We start from the raw sequence: 19,724 nt of genomic DNA on the forward strand, positions 1-19,724 counted from the left end.
GAGGCCAGTATAAGAAGGAAAGGGGAGAGGAAGGACTACTAGCTGGTGGGTGGGTGGGGGAGATGGGATCAAGTGAGAAGCTGGGAGAGGTAAAGGACTGAAGAAGAATGAATCTGATAGGAGAGGAGAGTGGACCACGGGAGAAGGGGAAGGAGGAGGGGCACCAGAGGGAGCTGAGGTACATTCATCAGGATGACATATCCTGATGAAGGATCCCTGCCCAAAACTTACGACTATTTATTCCACCTACATAGACACTACCTGACCTGCTGAGCTCCTCAAGCATTTTGTGTGCGTTGCTCTGGATTTCCACATCTGCCGTGTCCTTTGTGTTTAAGGGAATACAGCTTCAGCAACAGGCAGGAGTAGTTTATTAAAATGTGAATCACAAAGTAATGGCACTAAGCATTATGCACAAATTAAGCATATACATCCAAGGTAATGTCTTAATTCAGCATCTAGTGAGTGATCCTTTATCAGAGGTGCTTTGGTAGTTGGGTCACACTGCAAATTAAAACTCCATTTATGTGTGTCCAAGTTGATATTAAAAGCCAAAAGGACCTTTCCAAGTGTGTAACAGTGTCTCCCCCAGCGGGCAGACCGGTATCCTCCTCTGACTGACAGAGAACAGGTAGGAAGCTCATTCATCCAGTTGGAGGTGATGAGGCTTCACTCTGCAAAGTGGCTCTCAGGTATTGGCAGGACTGACTGCACCAGAAGGAATTTGCTGTTTGTGGAGTTCTTTAGGACATTCTCAGCACGTGAAAATACTTTTAAAAAAAGGCTCTATCAAAGGCAAGAGGCATCTTTCACAAAATGCTGGAGGAACTCAGCAGGCCAGGCAGCATCTATGGGAAAGTACAGTCGACGTTTTAGTCTGAAACGTCAACCATACTTTTTTTTCCCCCATAGATGCTGCCTGGCCTGTTGAGTTCCTCCAGCATTTTGTGTGTGTCGCTCAGATTTCCAGCATCTGCAGATTTCCTCTTGTTTGAGGCATCTTTCACCCTCTTCTCCTATCGGATCCCTTCCTCTCCAGCCCTTTACCTTTCCCACCCACCTGGCTTCACCTATCACCTTCTAGCTAGCCTCCTTCCCGTCTCCCCCCACCTTTTTATTCTGGCATCTCCTCACTTTCCTTTCCAGTCCTGAGAAGGGTCTCGGCCTGAAACGTCAACTGTTTATTCACTTCCATAGATGCTGCCTGATATAGCATTGTGTGTGTGTGTGTGTGTGTGTGTGTGTGTGTGTGTGTGTGTCTTTCATACGAGTTTGTCAGGAACAGAAGAGAAACAACCACAGTGGCTGGGGGAGGAAAACAGCATTTTCTGTCCTTGCTGCAGTGTTCTGGGCTTGTATCAGAGTGTCTGAAGTCCTTGTTTCAAATGCTTACCCTGTTTATACCAGTGGCATGAGATCCACACCAAAATATTAAACTGCATTTCCACATTTCCACTTTTCCACTTGCACTGCCATACCCGGTGAGAATTCCAGCACCCGCACAGTTTGTTTCCTTATACCTCCATAATCTGACACAAAGTGTAAGACATAGGCGCAAGATAATAAATAAGTTTTATTTTCATCACACAGTAAACAAATTAATTATAACAGTTGCTATTATTCCAGGATGGATTACAGTCTTAATTGCAGTTTTTACTGCATAGTTTTTTTTCAAAATAGCATTAAATAATTTACACTTGATATTGCTAATTGAGTTAACTGCATTGTAACGTTGCATGCTCTGCTACATGTCAATTAATATTCATCCTGATTAACATATCAAAGTAGTAAATCTGTGCAAGTAAACGCTTAAATTGCATCCATGCGTTCAGATTGAGAAGCCTGATTTTACCCAGAAAATGACCATAACAACAGATGTTAGATATTTGAAAGTATTGAGGTCTCCAGTCACACTGTACATGCTGCATTGAGCAAATTCTGTTTAACAGGCCTGGTTGGACACCCTGTTTGGCTTCAGCATCATTAACACGCTGATTCAGCTAAAACATAACAAAGGAAATCTTTTCATCGCGAGCTCTGGCTGAAAGCCAAGCCTAATGCAAGCAGCAGAAAGCACGTACAGCACACGTTCTACCTTACCCAAATAAAATCTGTACCAGTGAGACATTCCACTTCCATCCTGAGATACACACTCTGGGAGACATTTTATCTTATCAGGTAAACACGCTTGGGAAATATCAAGTACTTTTAGGTATGACTAGTTACTGCTGGTGGATTGGGTGTAAACAGCTTTTATTTATTTAGAGATACAGTGCAGAGTGGGCCATTCTGCCCTTTGAGCCATGCTGCCCCAGAAATCCCTGACAAACCTGATTTAACCCTAACCTAATCACGGGACAATGCACAATGACCAATTAACCTATCCGGTACATCTTTGAACTTTGGGAAGAAACCGGAGTGCCCAGGAAAAACCCATGCATTCCACGAGAAGGACACGTACAAACTCGTTGCAGAGGACATGGAATTGAACTCCAAACTCCGACGCAAAGAGCTGTAATAGTATTGCGCTAACCTCCACGCTACAGAGGCGTCCTACGTGGGAAAATAAAATCCTGCTTGTAGGAATTTGTACAGACAACAAATTTCCAGGCATACTCTTTGCCAGTGATATTAAACCTGATTCTGTTTCTGATTAGGATTAATTTCAAGAGGACCAGAATATAGAAGCAAGGATGTAATGCTGAGGCTTTATAAAGTATTGGTCAGGCCACACTTGTGTGAGCGGAGTAGGGCCCCTTATCTAAGAAAGGCTGTGTTGGCATTGGTGAGGGTCCAGAGGAGGTTCATAAGAATAATCCCAGGAATGAAAGGGTTAACATATGAAGAGCATTTGATGGCTCTCGGCCTGTACTTGCTGGAGATTAGAAGAATGAGGGGGAGATCTCATTGAAACTTATTAAATATAAAAAGGCCCAGACAGACTGGATGTGGAGAGGATGTTTCCTATAGTGGTGGTGTGGTACAGGCTCAGAATACAAGGATGTCCCTTCAGTTCAGAAATAGGAAAAAATTTCTTTAGCCAGTGGAAGGTGAATCTGTGGAATTTATTGCCAATGACAGGTGTGGAGGCCAAGTCACCGGATATATTTAAAGCGGAGGTTGATAGGTTCTTGATTAGTAGGGGTGTCAGAGGTTACAAGGAGAAGGTAGGAGAATGGGGTTGAGAGGGCCATGATGGAATCCAGAGCAGACTTGAGGGGCCGAATGGCCAAACTCTGGTCCTATAGAGCATTAACACTTTTCTGACTCTTTACATATAAAATGCAAGTTAGAAAGACGCCAACATTTTGAATCAACAGTTTGGAATATTTAATGGAACACTCTATGTATTTGTAGTGTGTTCTGGGCAGGGGCATAGACACCTCAATAAAGTTTTTATGGGACCTAGTGAATGCACGCACTCATGTTCACCCCATAACATCAAGGAATTGGGTGCACGCCCTTTGATAAAACCTGGCAAATTTAATTTCATGCCTGCTCTGCTAGATTCGGGAGTAGGATTAAAAAGAGACAGCTTGGTCCAAAGGGCCAAATTAATTCAGAGCTACAAAATACATTTCTACACAGTAACACCGTGATTATTTCAATGTGTTCACAGAATGAAATATAATGACAAGGGCGAAATGGGCCATTACAAGGCCTTGAGGTCTACTTCCAGAGGAGTTGTGTTAAGTTACACCATGAATACTTCGTACAATACTGGTCTCTATATTAGTAAAAAGTTATAGATCTATCGGAGAAGGGACAACAAAGTCTTAACAGAGTGAGAGATGATAAGCTGTCAGGGAAGATAAACAAGCAAATTCTTTTAACTGGACAGAAGGAGACTCATACAGGTCTTCATGATTATTTATAGCATACACTTAGTGGCCACTTTGCTAGGTACACCTGCTCTTTAATGCAAATATCTAATCAGCCAATCATGTGGCAGCAACTCAATGCATAAAAGCATGCAGTCACGGTCAAGAGGTTCAGTTGTCGTTCAGACCAAACATCAGAATGGGGAAGAAATGTGATCTAAGTGACTACGACTGTGAAATAATTGTTGGTGCCAGACAGGGTGGTTTGAGTATCTCAGAAACTGCTGATCTCCTGCGATTTTCACACACAGCAGTCTCTAGAGTTTACAAAGAATGGTGTGGGAAAACAAAAAAAAGCATCCAGTGATCGGCAGCTCTGCTGGCGAAAGCACTTTGTCAACGGAGAGAGGTCAGAGGAGAATGGCCAGACTGGTTTAAGCTGACAGGAAGTCGACAGTAACTCAAATAACCACACGTTACACCAGCCATGTGCATAAGAGCATCTCTGAATGCACAACACATTGAACCATGAAGTGGACGGGCTACAGCAGCTGTGGTGAGCAGAAAAGCATCTCTGAACACATAGCACACCAAACCGTGAAGTACAGGAAACACCTAATAAAGTGACCACTGATTGCAGATAATTGGAGACAAATATGATTCCACTTATGGGTGAGACCTAAACTAGGATTCATAATTATAAGATAATAACTAATCAAAATAATTGGAAAAACAGGAGAAACTGCCTTAGCCAGAGTGTGGAGTTCCTTACCACAGGAAGTAGTTCAGGCCAAAGCGGTCATGTGACAGGAAACAGGATAAACACATGGCAGAGAAGGGGAGTGAAAGAAATGCTGAAAGTGCGAGTTAAAGAGGGTGGGAGGAGGCTTGTAGAGTGTGAACGCAGGCACGGACCTTGGGAGTCAATCAATTAATTACATTCAGAAAATTCTTTGTAATAATACACACCAAGGTCATAACAATTAACACAAAAATCCTGGACAGGTGAACAGGTGAGGTTGCATTACAAGAAAGAGAATCAGTTCAGGCTTCGGGTCAATAACCTTGCTTAAGTATTTGCCACTTTTATATATAAAAAATAAATGCATGTTTAGGTGTTTTCAGTTCTTCATTTGCAATGCCTAAATCTAAAACGAGGAGAAACACACACAAAACGCTGGAGGAACTTGGAAGGTCAGGCAGCATCTCTGGAAAGGAGTAAAAAGTCAACATTTCGGGCTGAACGTCATCAGGCCTGACGAAGGGTCTTGGTCTGAAACACTGTTTATTCATTTCCACAGATGCTGCCTGACCTGCTGAGTTCCTCCAGCATTTTGTGGGTCCTACTCTGTATTTCCAGCATCTGTAGGATCTCGTGTTCAAAATTAGGACTTGTTTTCTGAAGTTTTGCCTTATATTTTGGAGCATTCCTGTCAGTTTTATTTTTGGTGACATTTGATTTTTTTTTGAAGCTTTGTTTGAGATTTATGAGCAGCTGATAACAGAATCTGGCCAATGTATGACTTCAGACCCACCCTAAACATCCCCATCTTCACTCATGTGAAGCCACAGCAGACGAATGTTGAACCACCTTCCCTCCTTCTCTCTTTTTCTATTCCTCATCTGGTTACCATCAAAGGTTATGGGGGGGGCATAAGAATGGGGAGTGGGAGGGGTAATAAACCACTCTTGATGGAATAGCAGAGCAGCCTCGATGGGTTGAATAGCCTAATTCTGCTCCTATGCCTTATGCTCTCATCTGACGCTTCAACCTAAAATACAGTGGAGCATTAATGGTGCTACAGTATGAACATTACTGTTTAACTTGTGTAAGCAGCCCCAGCATATTATTCTAACACGGACACACATATTAGTGCTATTTTAATTATTATTAAAACTTGTTCCCTGCTTTCCTTAAACACCCACCTCACTTCTCATTTCTGGTTCTTGTTAATACGCTTAGGTTCAAGCTAACAGAATATCAATATCCTGTCCAAGGCACAAAACAGCAACAATATAATATAGTCAGACAATGCTGGAATCATGGAAAATCTCGGACATGGAAGGAAGCCATTCAGCCCATCATACCTGTACCAGCCAACCCATCCCACGTTGCAGCCCCTGAGTTGAATCAACATTTTTGACGTCCAGTGGGTGGTGCTCAACCTTATGTTCCACCCACATACCCACATATTTGGTGGGGCCATCACTGTGAATGGCTTAGCCAGACACAAACTGGACTAATTATAGTTTCAAACCAGCCAGATGCCAGCAGTTCCAAAACATTAACACCAGAGCTGCCGAGCGACCCAGCAGTTTCTACTTAGATTTCAGATTCCCACCGTCAAGCGACAAACACTCTGCTGGAGGAACCTGATGCAGGCTCTCAACTCGTAAACGTGGCCAAATCCTTCCTCCTCCACAGACACTGCTCGACCAGCAAACTGTTGCTCCAGGTTCCAGCACCTTCATTCTCTTGTGTCTCTGCGGCAAACTGCTTTGATGCCAGAGTTCCTTCAGAAAGGCGGTCAGATGCTTCTACATTTGTAATCAACAATTTGCTTGTCTCACTTCCCCTTACCCCTGACACACACATTGACAGGGGAAAAAAAAACCTTTGTCTAACCATTTTGCACCATTTCAAACACAAGAGGTTCTGCAGATGCTGGAAATCCAGAGTAACACACACAATACTGGAGGAACTCAGCCGGTCAGGCAGCATCTATAGAAAGAAATGAAGAGTCAACGTTTCGGGCTGAGACTCTTCACCCAGCCAGAAATATCATCTCTACTCCTCTCCATAGATGCTGCCTGACCTGCTGAGTTCCTCCAGCATTTTGTGTTTAAACCATGATGTAGTTTATGATGTTATTGATTACTATTAGAGTCATAGAGAACTACAGCAGAGAAACAGGCCCTTCAGCCCATCCAGTCTATGCTAAACTACTATTGGCCCAGTCCCTTCAACCTGCGCCTGGACCATAGCCCTCCATAACCCTCCCATCCATGTGCTTATCCAAACTATCAAACCTGCATCCGCCACTTCCTCGGGCAGATTGCTGTATGCTGTTTCACTCTGTCAGTTTCATGCCAGCAAGGAACTTAATTGCACTGGTGTAAGTGGCAATAGAGTACTCGGAATCTCAAAAGAGACCCGTTTGCATCCGATGTTGAAGAGGGTCTCGGCCTGAAACGTCGACTGTACCTCTTCCTATAGATGCTGCCTGGCCTGCTGCGTTCACCAGCAATTCTTATGTGCGTTGCTTGAAGAGCAGAGAATCAGGCAGTGGCGGCCTACGCTTGGGCCCGGAGGGGTTGCCACCGTCACGAGGATGCAGCCAAGCAATCTGCCAGTCCAGCGACAACGGCGGGGAGAGGAACTCCTCCCACGCACGCTGCCTGACCCACTGAGTTCCTCCAGCAGACCGGAAACGCAAGAGACTGCAGGTCCTGGAGTCGGGTGGCGGGCAGGAACTCAGGGGGCCAGGCAGCATCTGCAGAGGGAAATGGAGAGTCAATGTTCCGGAGGTCAAGGCCCTTGGTCCGGACTGAAAGATAGAATGTAGATTGCTGGTATAAAAAGGTGAAGGGAAGGGATGGAGCAGGAGCTATACTGGCTATCTTTCCCCCCACCCCCCATAGTTTCTGCCCCTCCACCATCAGATTTCCCAACAGACAATGAACCATGGACTCTGCCCAATGGAGGCTACCTCAGAAAATATACTTGAGACGAGGTTGGATAGTTTTTTGTATAGTAGGGGAATTAAGGGTTATGGGGAAAAGGCAGGTAGGTGGAGAGGAGTCCATAGCCAGATCAGCCATGAATGGCGGGGCAGGCTTGATGGGCCAGATGGCTTACTCCTGCTTCTATTTCTTACGTTCTTGGAATAGTACTTCACTATTTTTGCACAACTTATTAAAATGTTGTTTATTGATTTAGAGATACCCCACAGAACAGCCCCCCCCCCGCCCTACATGGCTCGCCACCCGGCAACACACCTAATTAACATCAGCCGAATCACAGGACAATTTACAATGGCCAATTGACCCACTAAGTTTGCTGCAAAACAACAAATTTCACGACATATGACAGTGATATTAAATCTGATTCTATCTTACAGTTCTGATGAAGACCCTAGGACCCAGTCGTCAACTGTCCCATTTGCCCCCGGCAGATGCTGCCCGACCTGCTGATTTTCTCCAGCATCTCCGGACCGTAGGGCCTGCAGGCTCTCGGGGTCTCCAGGTGGCCGAAGGTGGGGCGGGCGATTGCTCAGGACTGGGTCACGTACAGGATCTTCTGCGAGTACACCAGGTCGGCCACGTACAGGATGAGGTTGACGTAGGTGAAGATGGCGATGACCAGCTGGCTGTCCCAGGGGCAGTGGCCGCGGCTGCAGCTGGCCGGCCGCTCCGGCGAGCCGTACTTGCTGTCGAAGCAGAAGATGGGCCAGACGATAGCGGCGCTCAGGTACAGCAGGGCGGAGAAGAAAGTGTGCAGCACCACCATTCTGCCCAGGGGGCAGTGGACGAGGGCCGCCCTCCCCGACACGTTCAGCCCGATGACCAGCACGGTGAAGATGAAGCAGACCGAGTAAACCGCCACACACCACTGGGTGGCCGCGTAGCGACCGTACTCGCTGTCGTTGAGCAAGGCGCCGAAGATGATGCAGGCCACGTACGCTTGGACCACCTTCAGCAGCCCGGGCGTGGTGGCCATGTAACCGGCCAAGTGTCCCGGTCTGGCCCGGGTGAAATGTACCTCCAAGCCGTAGACGATGCAGGCGACGGCCGAGCAGACGGTGGCCGAGATCCTGAAGTCCCTGGAGCGGCAGTCCTGGCAGTTCAGATCCACGTAATAGACCGGGTAGACCACGGTGGCCGTCAGGTTCATCAAGGCTGCCAACAGGGCGATGGAGATGGTGAAGTTGTCCCACGATAGGCTCAGGCAGCTGTGTAGGCGGGTGAATTCGAAGCAGACGATCAGGGCGCTGAGAGCCAGGCTGAAGCCCCAAGAGAACATGCAGAAGTGGCCGGGGGCTCCCTCTGAGCCCCCGTCGTGAGCCACCAGGCTGAGGGCGATGCAGCAAGCCACGCTCTGCAGGACGCGCACCAGCCCCAGGGGCGAGAGCACGGCCGCGGGGTTCAGGAACGGCCCCCGGGGCTCCATGACTGGCCGGCCAGCCGGCCGCTCCCCTTCCCCTCCGGCCCGGGAGTCAGGCAGCGCCCGCTGACATTGCGGCAGCCGCCGTCCTGTTCTGGAGGTCGGCGGGGGTTCACTATAAATAGACAGGCATGTCGGCTTCCAGAGGCTGGCGCATCAGCGAATTCCCCGCGGCTGGCGGGAGCACCGGGCGGACAATCTCTGCGTCGCGACGCCCGGCTATTTAAAGGGGGCGCCCGTTCCCACCCCCGCTCCACCCCTCGGCCATCCGCAAACCCCGCAATATCTGATCTCGGTGGGTCAGAGGTGCAGCCGCGGGTACCAGGGAGCAGAGCAACAACGCACACGATGTTGAAAGAACTCGGCGGGTCAAGTAGGGGGACAGCTAGAGGGAAGATAAACGGATCTTTCTTCCCTTCACCCTCCCCCCCCCGTTCTTTCCCCTCTACCTATCAGACTATATGAAGGGTCTCCACCCAATCCATCAACTGCCCATTCCCCTCTACAGATGCTGCCCGACCCGCTGAGTTCACTCCGGATCCCAGCATCTGCAGTGTCTTGTGCCTCCATAAAACGGTACAGAATAGCAACAGGCCGTTCGGCCCGCCGTTGGGCGCCGCGGGTAGTATTCCAGCTCCGGGCGTTCCGGACTGCGCGGCTCGATTCCGGCGGAATGCATGGGATTTCCCCGGGTACCTTGAAATCCTTCCACGGGACTGTCAATGGTCTCGCGGTTAGGTTAGGGTTAATCGGGGTTGTGGGCTTGCTGGGGCAGCGTGTATCGAAGGGCCGCGCTGTTTCACTAACAAAGTGTCTGGGTTGACCATGATGACACATTGAACTGATTGGCGTTGGTTTATTGTTGTCATATGTATCGAGATACAGTGAAAAGCTTTTGTTTGCGGGCAGCCCAGACACGTAATTCCACACACTAAGTGCATAGAAAAAGACGCAGAATACAGTGTTCCGGTCATCCCATCTCTCCATTTCCCTCCATCTCTCCTTCTCATACCAGTCCAGGTGTCTGTTATCATGTCTGCTTCCCTTGAGCCCGTGCCAGGCGCCCACCATGTATGGAAACCTTCCCTGCTCATCTCCTTTAAACTCCCCCCTTCACCTCAAAACTGTGTCCTCCACATATGAAGGATATACACTGCTCCTCCCCCCCCCCCATAAATATTCACCCTGTTTCTCGCTCCACAGATGCTGTCTGCCCTGCCGAGACTTCCAGTGCTTTCTGTTTACAGCTCGGATCCCTGGCATCTGCGGAATGATGTCGTTTCGGCTTCTGCTCTCCCCTTAATCTTCTCCATAGATGCTGAGTTCCTCCAGCATTTTGTGTGTCCTCTAGTTCAAGCTGAAGTTTAGTTGTCATTCAGTCATACATGAATACAGGCAAACGAAACAGCATTACTCCGGGGCCAGGGTGCAAAGCACAGTACCACAATCATTCACAGCACAAGGCACATATAGCTCGTACACGACAGCAGTAGGGGAAGGAGTACAAGCTGGCAAGTGATCGGTAATAATGAAGCTGATTCTGACTGATTCTAAATGAACTGCCAGGTACAACAAAAAAAATTATAGCACGATCACAGCTAAACAGAACAGACTGCTGCCTTGCTGTCTACCATCTCTGTCGCTGGCAGGCACACTAATCAGTAAAACCTAGTGTAAAAGCGACCTGCATTTAAATAGCATCTTTTACACCAGCGGTACAATGGTGAAGAGTGATTACTTATTCGGGAAACCCTGCACTGTGATCGCTCCCGCTAACATCCACGAGAGGGCAGAGTGGTGCAGCAGGTACAGGACCAGGCACTCCGGGTCTAATCCAGAATGGGTTCTGTCCATGTTCTCCCTGTGACCATGTGGGTTTCTCCGGTTGCTCCCCACATCCTAATTTCTAATTCTCCAATTTCAAGTAATTTACTCCTCCTCTGTCCCTTTCTCTCTCCTGCTGGGCAGTCCAGTTCCTCTACACCCACCCCACTCCCAGCTCTCCCCCCACCGACACGGTTTCTTTCTCCTCCATCTGCTCTTCATCCACATGCTCTTCCCCTATTCCTATCTGCTCTCCCCACCTCCCTTATTTGATTCCATGCTCCATATCCCTTTCCTATCAAAGTTCAAAGTAAATTGATTATCAAAGTACATATACATCACCATAGGCAACCCCAAGATTCATTTTCTTGAGGGCATACTCAGTAAATCCAAGAACCATAATAGAATCAATGAAAGACTGCAGCCAGCAGGACAGTCAAACAACCAATGTGGCAAAAAAAAACAACAAACTGTGCAAATACAGAAGAAAAGAAATTATATTAAATAAGTAAATGCTAAATATTGAGAACATGAGACGAAAAGTCCTTGAAAGTGAGTCCATAGGTTGTGGGAGCAGTTAAGTGATGGGGCAAGTGACAATGAGTGGAGTTATCCCCATTAGTTCAAGAGCCTGATGGTTGAGGGGTCATAACTGTTCCTGAACCTGGTGGAGTGAGTCTTGAGGCTCCTGCACCTTCATCCTGATGGCAGCAGCGAGAAGAGAGCATGGCCTGGGTGGTGGGGGACCTAGATGATGGTTGCTGCTTTCCTGAGAGAGCGTTTCATGTAGATATGCTCAATGGTGGGGAGGACTTTGCCCACGACGGACTGGGCCATGTCCACTCCTTTTGTGTAGGATTTTCCTTTCAAAAGCATTGATATTTCCATACCAGGCTGCAGTGACACAGCTGGTCAACATACTGTACACTTGACATCTATAAAGGCGATTCCATTATCTGCAATCTTCTGTCACCTGCACCTATCACCCCCCAGCCAGGAGCAGTCCGCATTGTCAAGAACCCTCCCATCCATCCCACAGTCACTTTGATCTTTTACTCTCAAGCAGAAGGTACTGCAGTACAAGAACAAGGACAGTTAGGCTGGGTAACAGCTTCCTCTCCCAGGCTGTGAGACTTCTGAACACCTGGTACACATTATTTATGACACTACTCTGTTGTATATTTAACTAAATGTAATATATGCACTTTATGCCAACTTGTACATCTACAGAATATTTTTAATTATCTGTCAATATTATTATGTTTCTATTATTTTTATGTGCCATATGTGATAAATGTACTATTTTGCATTGTCCCAGAGGAACGATGTTTCGTTTAGCCGTATACTTGTGTACGGTCGAACGACAATAAACTTGAACTTGAGCGTGAACAAGTAAAGAGTGGCAGAACAGAACGATGGTGAATGTGAGAGTCAGGGTCCAAAGGAGAGGTATAATTGGGGGGGGGAAGGGGTTATAATAATAATGTCCGAAATTGAGTCCGCTGGAGGTTGGCGGCCCAACAAACTCCAAATACAAAAAGAAAGAGGAAAAAAAAAAGAAATAATAGTAGCAACAATAAGATTTGGTTCTATGCTCAATGACCTCTGACCCATCCCAATCTCATTATGCAGAGCCTGAATTCTGTGTGAAGCAACATTGCTAAAATGGCACCAGAGAAGGACCCCCGTCAGGAATTAAGGCACAAGACACCAAAACTGGGGACGCGCTCCACCCTGAACCGAGGTAAGAGATCGCTGAGAGGGCCCAATACTTTGGGATGTAAATTGGTAAATCAGGTTGTTTTGTTTTTGTCACGTGTACCATGACAGAGTGAGCTTCTTTGTTTTGCATGTCACCCATACAGGTCATTTCATCAAATCGTTTGCCGATGACACAAAGCTGGGTGGCAGTATGAAATGTGAGGAGGATGTTATGAGAATGCAGGGTGACTTGGACAGGTTGGGTGAGTGGGCAGATGCATGGCAGATGCAGTTTAATGTGGATAAATGTGAGGTTATCCACTTTGGTAGGAAAAACAGGAAGAAAGATTACTATCTGAATAGTGTCAAGTTAGGAAAAGGGGAAGTGCAACGAGATCTAGGTGTCCTTGTTCATCAGTCACTGAAAGTAAGCATGCAGGTACAGCAGGCAGTGAAGAAAGCTAATGGCATGCTGGCCTTCATAACAAGGGGAATTGAGTATAGGAGCAAAGAGGTCCTTCTGTAGTTGTACAGGGCTCTGGTGAGACCACACCTGGAGTATTGTGTACAGTTTTGGTCTCCAAATTCGAGGAAGGACATTCTAGCTATTGAGGGAGTGCAGCGTAGGTTCACGAGGTTAATTCCTGGGATGGAGGGACTGTCATATGTTGAAAGATTGGAGCAACTGGGCTTGTATACACTGAAATTTAGAAGGATGAGAGGGGATCTGATTGAAACGTACATGTATAAGATTATTAAGGGATTGGACACGCTAAAAGGAAACATGTTCCTGATGTTGGGGGAGTTCAGAACCAGAGGCCACAGTTTAAGAATAAGGGGTAGACAATTTAGAACAGAGTTGAGGAAAAACTTTTTCACACAGAGGGTTGTGGATCTGTGGAATGCTCTGCCTCAGAAGGCAGTGGAGGCCAATTCTCTGGATTCTTTCAAAAAAGAGTTAGATAGAGCTGTTAAAGATAGCGGAGTGAAGGGATGTGGGGAGAAGGCAGGAAAAGGGTACTGATTGTGGATGATGAGCCATGATCACAGTGAATGGCGGTGCTGGCTCGAAGGGCTGAATGGCCTACTCCTGCACCTATTGTCTATTGTCTATTGTCTAAATCAGTGCGGTGACAAAGTACATGGTAAAACAATAACAGAATATAGAATAAAGTGTTATCATTACAGAGAAGGAACATTGAATGCAGACAACAAGGTGCAAGGCCAGAATGTGGCATTGTAACATCAATATTCCATCTCAGCATATGAGGGGACTGTCCAAAGAGTCTTATAACAGTGGGATGGTATTAGTACTGGTTTATTATCGTCACATGTAACAAGATATAGTGAAAAGCTTGTCTTGCGTACTGTTAATGCAGATCAGATCATTACACAGTGCATTGAGGTAGAATAAGGTAAAATAATAACAATGCAGAATAAAGTGTAAAATCTACTGAAAAAGTGCACTGCAGATAAATGATAAAATGCACAATCGTAATGAGGTAGATTGTGAGGCCAAGAATCTATCTGATAGTAATGAGATGGAAGCTGTCTGTGAGCCTGGTTGGTGACTGTTGCTTTCAGGCTTTTGTATCTTCTGCCTGATGGAAGTAGGGAGAGGAGAGAATGTCTGGGGTGGGTGGGGTCCTTGATTATACTGGCTGCTTTACTGAGGCAGCAGGCAGTACGGACAGAGGGTGGTTTCCGTGATGTGTTGAGCTGTGTCCTTCAACCATCGGGCCTTTGAACCAACGCGGTTAACTTCACTCAACTTCACTTGCCCCATCATTGAAGTGTTCTCCCAACAACTGAACTCACTTTCAAGATCTCTTCAGCTCATGTTTTCGATATTTATTGTTTATTTATTTATTATTATTATTTCTTATTTTGTATTTGCACAGTTTATTGTCCTCTGCAGGTTGGCTGAATGCACCAGTGGGGTTAATTGGATTGTTTATGGTGACGTATATATCCTTCGATAATGAATTTACTTTGAACTTTGAACTCTGCAGTTTCTTGCAGTCACGTGCAGAGCAGTTGCCATAATGCATCCAGACAGAATGCTTTCTCTGGTGCATTGATATACATTGGTAAGAGTCAACTGGGGGGACATGTCAAAATTTCTTTAGCCTCCCGAGGAAGAACAGGCACAGGTGAGCTTTCTTGGCTGTGGTATCTAAATGGTTGGGGCATATTGGTAATATTCATATCCAGGAACTTGAAGCTCAACCTTCTCAACCTCAACATGTAGACAGGAGCGTGTGAACCACCGGAAGTCAATGTCCAGCTCTTTGGTTTTGTTGACATTGAGAGAAAGGTTGTTGCCATAACACAGTGTCCCGAAGCTCTCTATCACCTTCCTGAGCTCTGACTCATCGCTATTTTAGGTACAGTACTGCCCACTATGGTTACATCATCTGCAGACGTTTAGATATAGTTAGAGTAGAATCTGGCCATGCAGTTATGAGTGTACAGGGAGTAGAGTAGGGACTGGGGACGCAACTTTGAGGTGCACCAGTGTTTGGAATAACCGTAGCAGAGGTATTGCTGCCTGTACTTACTGGTTATGATTTGATGGTCAGGAAGTCAAGGAGCCAGTTGCAGAGGGAGGCATTGACTCCTAGGGTCTGTATGGTAGCTGTCCTTGAGCCTAGCGATATGCACCTTTAGTATCGTGTACCTTCTTCCCAATGGCAGTGGGCAAGAAGAGAGCATGTCTGGGGTGGGAGGTGTCTTTGATTACGCTGGCTGCTTTTCTGAGGCAGCAAGAAACATGGACAGAGCCCATGGAGGGGAGGCTGGTATCCATGACTTGTCCACAACCCTCTGCAGTTTCTTGTGGTCTCAGGTAGAGTGATTGTCATACCAGGACATCAGGGTGTGATTGATCTGGATTAGATGCTTTCTGTGGTGCATCAGTAAAAATTGGTGAGGCTCAAAGGAGACCTGGCAGTTTTCTTTATCTTCCTCAGTGTCCTGGCAATTGGCAAGAAGAAGGAAATCAAGGAATTTCTCCACATTTCCAGCACCAACTGATTAACGTTGTTAAAGTCCTGCATGCACTATGAAACTGCAGCTAGAAATCTCCCTTGCCCTGGACAAGATATGGTCTTAGCTTTCTACTCAATTAACCTTTTAATTGTCTCAATTTTGTTCACTCCTTCTCTTACTCATGGGATCTTCCTTCTGTGTAAATGTGACATTGCAGATCTGTTAGCCGTGTTGGCACGTGGCCAAGTGGTTAAGGTGTTTGTCTAGTGATCTGAAGGTCACTAGTTCGAGCCTTGGCTGAGGCAGCGTGTGTGTCCTTGAGCAAGGCACTTAACCACACATTGCTCTATGACAACACCGGTGCCAAGCTGTATGGGTCCTAATGCCCTTCCCTTGGACAACATCGGTGAAGTGGAGAGGGGAGACTTGCAGCATGGGCAACTGCTGGTCTTCCATACAACCTTGCCCAGGCCTGCACCCTGGAAACCTTCCAAGGCACAAATCCGTGGTCTCATGAGACTAACAGATGCCTATTATGATCTGTTAGCCTCAGACAGAGCTGAGTGGGAATTAGGCACAAGATGCCAAACCCAAGAGATGCAAACTGAGCTGAACCATGCCAGGAAATCATTGAGAGGCCCCAGGGTCTTGAGGCCTTAACAAGATCTCCCTTTGAGAAGACATCCCTCCTAAATCATGATGTATACTCAGTGGCCACTCTATTAGTTACCTCCTCTACCTAATAAAGTGACCATTGAGTGTATGTTCATACTCTTTTGTAGCCCATCCACTTCAAGGTTTGACATGTTGTGCTTTCAGAGATGCTCATCTGACACCACCGTTGCAAAACCACGTGGCCCATCTCTACAGAACACCCTAAATTAGAAACTGAACTTTACTCTTTTTCACTGCTAAACAGATGTGCCAGTGTTGTTTCTGCCCAGTCAGACACTGTTCAGAAATTGTGAAAATGGACAATTATAGGCATCCGTTAGTCTCGTGAGACCATGGATTTACACTTTGGAAGGTTTCCAGGGCGCAGGCCTGGGCAAGGTTGTATGGAAGACCGGCAGTTGCCCATGCTGCAAGTCTCCCCTCTCCACGCCACCGATGTTGTCCAAGGGAAGGGCACTAGGGCCAATACAGCTTGGCACTGGTGTCGTCGCAGAGCAATGTATGATTAAGTACCTTGCTCAAGGACACACACGCTACCTCAGCTGAGGCTCGAACTAGCGACCTTCAGATCACTAGACCGACGCCTTAACCACTTGGCCATGCGCCATCAAAAAAATGAACAATAATGGACAATAGTTCATAAAAAAACAGACTATTTGCATTACCGTTGCCTTCCTGTCAGTTTGAATCAGTCTGGCCATTCTCCTCTGAACTCTCGAATTAACAAGGCGTGTTCACCCACAGAACTGCTGCTCACTGATTTTTTTTGCACCATGCCCTGTAAACTAGAGACAGTTGTGCATGAAAATCCCATGAGATCAGCAGTTTCTGAGATACTCAAACCACCCCATCTGGCACCAACAATCATTCCACAGTCAAAGTCACTAAGGTCACATTTCTTCCCCATTCTGATGCTTAGTCTGAACAACAACTGAATCTTTTGACCATGTCTGCATGCTTTTATGCATTAAGTTGCTGCCACGTGATTGGCTGATTGGGTATTGGCATTAACGAGCAGGTGTACCTAATAAAGTGGCCACTGAGAGCAGGTAAGTGTCTTACAGTTAAAATCAGGAAACAGAAAACATCTTTGAACTCTTTAAGATGGGTGCAACAGAGCCAAGCTACAGTTTCACAGATTAGAAGAAGCATCCTGGTGTTCTAGCCAATATTTTCTTGCAATCAATATTTCTGAGGGATAACATTATTGCTTTGAGGAGTTTGTTGTGTTCAAATTAATTGCAGTTGTTTCTGATACACCATCATTGTTAACATCTGAAATTGAGTCCGCTGGAGGCTGAAGAAGATGGCCTGTCTTGGGGTTAGAGGACTGTGCATGTGTGTGGGTAGGAGGGAAGACTTGTTTTGCTGTTGTTGTCTTGTTGCTTGTTGCATTCCGTGTGGTTCTGCTGAGCTTTGTGGATGTGCTATGTTGGCGTTGGGAGTGGGTGACGACACTTGTGGGCTGCCCCCAGCACACCCTCGGGTGTGTTGGTTGTTAACGCATCTCACTGTATGTTTCAATGCACCGTACACGGGATAAATAAACGTGAATCTTGATCCTTCAGCACTTTAGGGTATTCTGCCTGTGATGTATAAGGTGCTCTATAAACGCAAGCACATTACCACTGCATTCCTGTCGCAGCTTGACAAGTTTGGGAGGGGGCGTGGGGGTGGAGAGAGATTCCTCGAATTTTGACTCCCTCTCTCCTGTATTACTGTCTCAGCTGCTCAGCTGCCCTGCGAAGAATTCGTGGAATCTGAATGAAATAAAGGAAGACTGCGAACACCAAAAATCTGAATCTAAAATAGAATTTGCTGGGAGGATATCTTTCAAACTGGGAAACTAGGTTGAAAGGCAAATGAAATGAGGAACTTTGAAAGAAAACATTGTCCAAACATTGTTTTGTGAGATCTTTCAAAGAAACTTCTACGAAGTATCACAATGCGTTTTTAGATCTGATGCACACTGGTGATGGAGATAAGAACTGGCCAGGGTGGTGAATCAGCAACTGGTTTAGTATCACCGGCATATGTCGTGAAATTTGTTGCTATGTAGCAGCAGTACAATGCAATACCTAGTGATTAAAGCTGTAAACTGCAGTATGTAGTACAGGAGTCCCCAACCTTTTTTGCACCGCGGACTGGTTTAATATAGACAATATTCTTGTGGACTGGCTGACCGGGGAGGGGGGGTGTTCAAGCAGGGTTAAACTCACCTCAACATGTCTTTTACAGTTAGGGTTGCCAACTTTCTCTCTCCCAAATAAGGGACAAAAGTAGCAGTCAAATCCTGGGACACTTTACCGCAGGAAAGACTACAATGACCATGAAGCCTTGCGTGGGCATCTACGTGCGCATGTGCGTACGTGCCAATTTTTTCCCCCACAAATCAGTTTTGCCTTCATCTTCCCGACTACACTGTACATACATTATTTCTACTTTATATAGTCTGTGTATTTATCATATCATTCCTGCTTTTACTATATGTTAGTGTTATTTATTTTCGGTTTTATGTGTTATTTGGTATGATTTGTTAGGTTATTTTTTGGGTCCGGGAACGCTCAAAAATTTTTCCCATATCAATTAGTAGTAATTGCTTGTTCGCTTCACGCCATTTCTGCACAAAAGGTTTCATAGGAACGCTCTACCTTAGCGGGGGAAATACGGGACAAACCAACTTAGCCCAATATATGAGATGTCCTGGCAAATATGGGACAGTTGGCAACCCTATGTTCAAGTTCAACAGTGCGTGACAGGGGATGAGGAAAGGGGCAGCTGACTCATATCGTTTCCTCACGGCCCAGTAGCACATGCTTTGCGGCCCGGTGGTTGGGGACCGCTGAATTGTAGTACATATATGTTTGAAAAAAAATTAAATAATTAGTGCAAAAAGAGAGAAAAGAAAGAAAAAGTACTGTCGGGTAGTACAAAGACAAGAAAATCTGCAGATGCTGGAAATCCAGAGCAACACAAAGTGCTGGAGGAACTCAGCAGGTCAGGCAGCATCTGTGTCTTGTTTTGTCCTGTCTTGTCCATACTGCACCAACCGTCGCCTTCAGGCTGTAAACGTGCAGGAGCCTTGCTCAAGGACACAACACGCTGCCTCAGCTGAGGCTCGAGCTCACGACCTTCAGATCACTAGTCCAATGCCTTAACCACTTGACCACGCGCCAACAGTCGATGGAAAACAGTCGACGTTTCGGGCCAAGATTATGATGTTGTGGGTTTTGCAACGTAGTGAGGTTCTGTTCATGGGTTCGATGTCCATTCAGAAATCCGATGGCAGAGGGGAAGAAGCTGTTCCTGAATCATTGAGTGTGTGCCTTCAGGCTCCTGTACCTCCTCCCTGATGGTAGCAATGAGAAGAGGGCACATCCTGGGTGACAGGGGTCCTTAATGATGGATGCTGCTTTTCTGAGGCACCGCTCCTTGAAGATGACCTGGATGCTCGGAAGGCCAGTGACCATGATGGAATTGACCGAGTTCACAACTTTCTGCAGCCAATTTCAATCCCGTGCAGTGGCCGCCCCCTCTCCCCATGTGAT

The 19,724-nt window shown here is 46.4% G+C and overlaps 1 protein-coding gene across 1 annotated transcript; it reads right to left on the reverse strand.

Annotated features, from left to right (window-relative positions):
* Window positions 1-1,560: 1,560 nt before the first annotated feature.
* Window positions 1,561-9,521, reverse strand: LOC134336386 (myeloid-associated differentiation marker-like protein 2). Its single transcript, XM_063030552.1, has one exon. The coding sequence runs from the start codon at window positions 8,989-8,991 to the stop codon at window positions 8,095-8,097; it is 897 nt and encodes a 298-aa protein (XP_062886622.1). The 5' UTR covers window positions 8,992-9,521; the 3' UTR covers window positions 1,561-8,094.
* Window positions 9,522-19,724: the final 10,203 nt, after the last annotated feature.

Source organism: Mobula hypostoma, chromosome 22 (genome assembly GCF_963921235.1).
Source record: "Mobula hypostoma chromosome 22, sMobHyp1.1, whole genome shotgun sequence".
NCBI lineage: Eukaryota > Metazoa > Chordata > Chondrichthyes > Myliobatiformes > Myliobatidae > Mobula > Mobula hypostoma.

What these genes read in the sequence shown, in the direction of transcription:
- LOC134336386 (XM_063030552.1), bottom strand. Translation starts at nt 8,991, where the DNA reads ATGGAGCCCCGGGGGCCGTTCCTGAACCCCGCGGCCGTGCTCTCGCCC.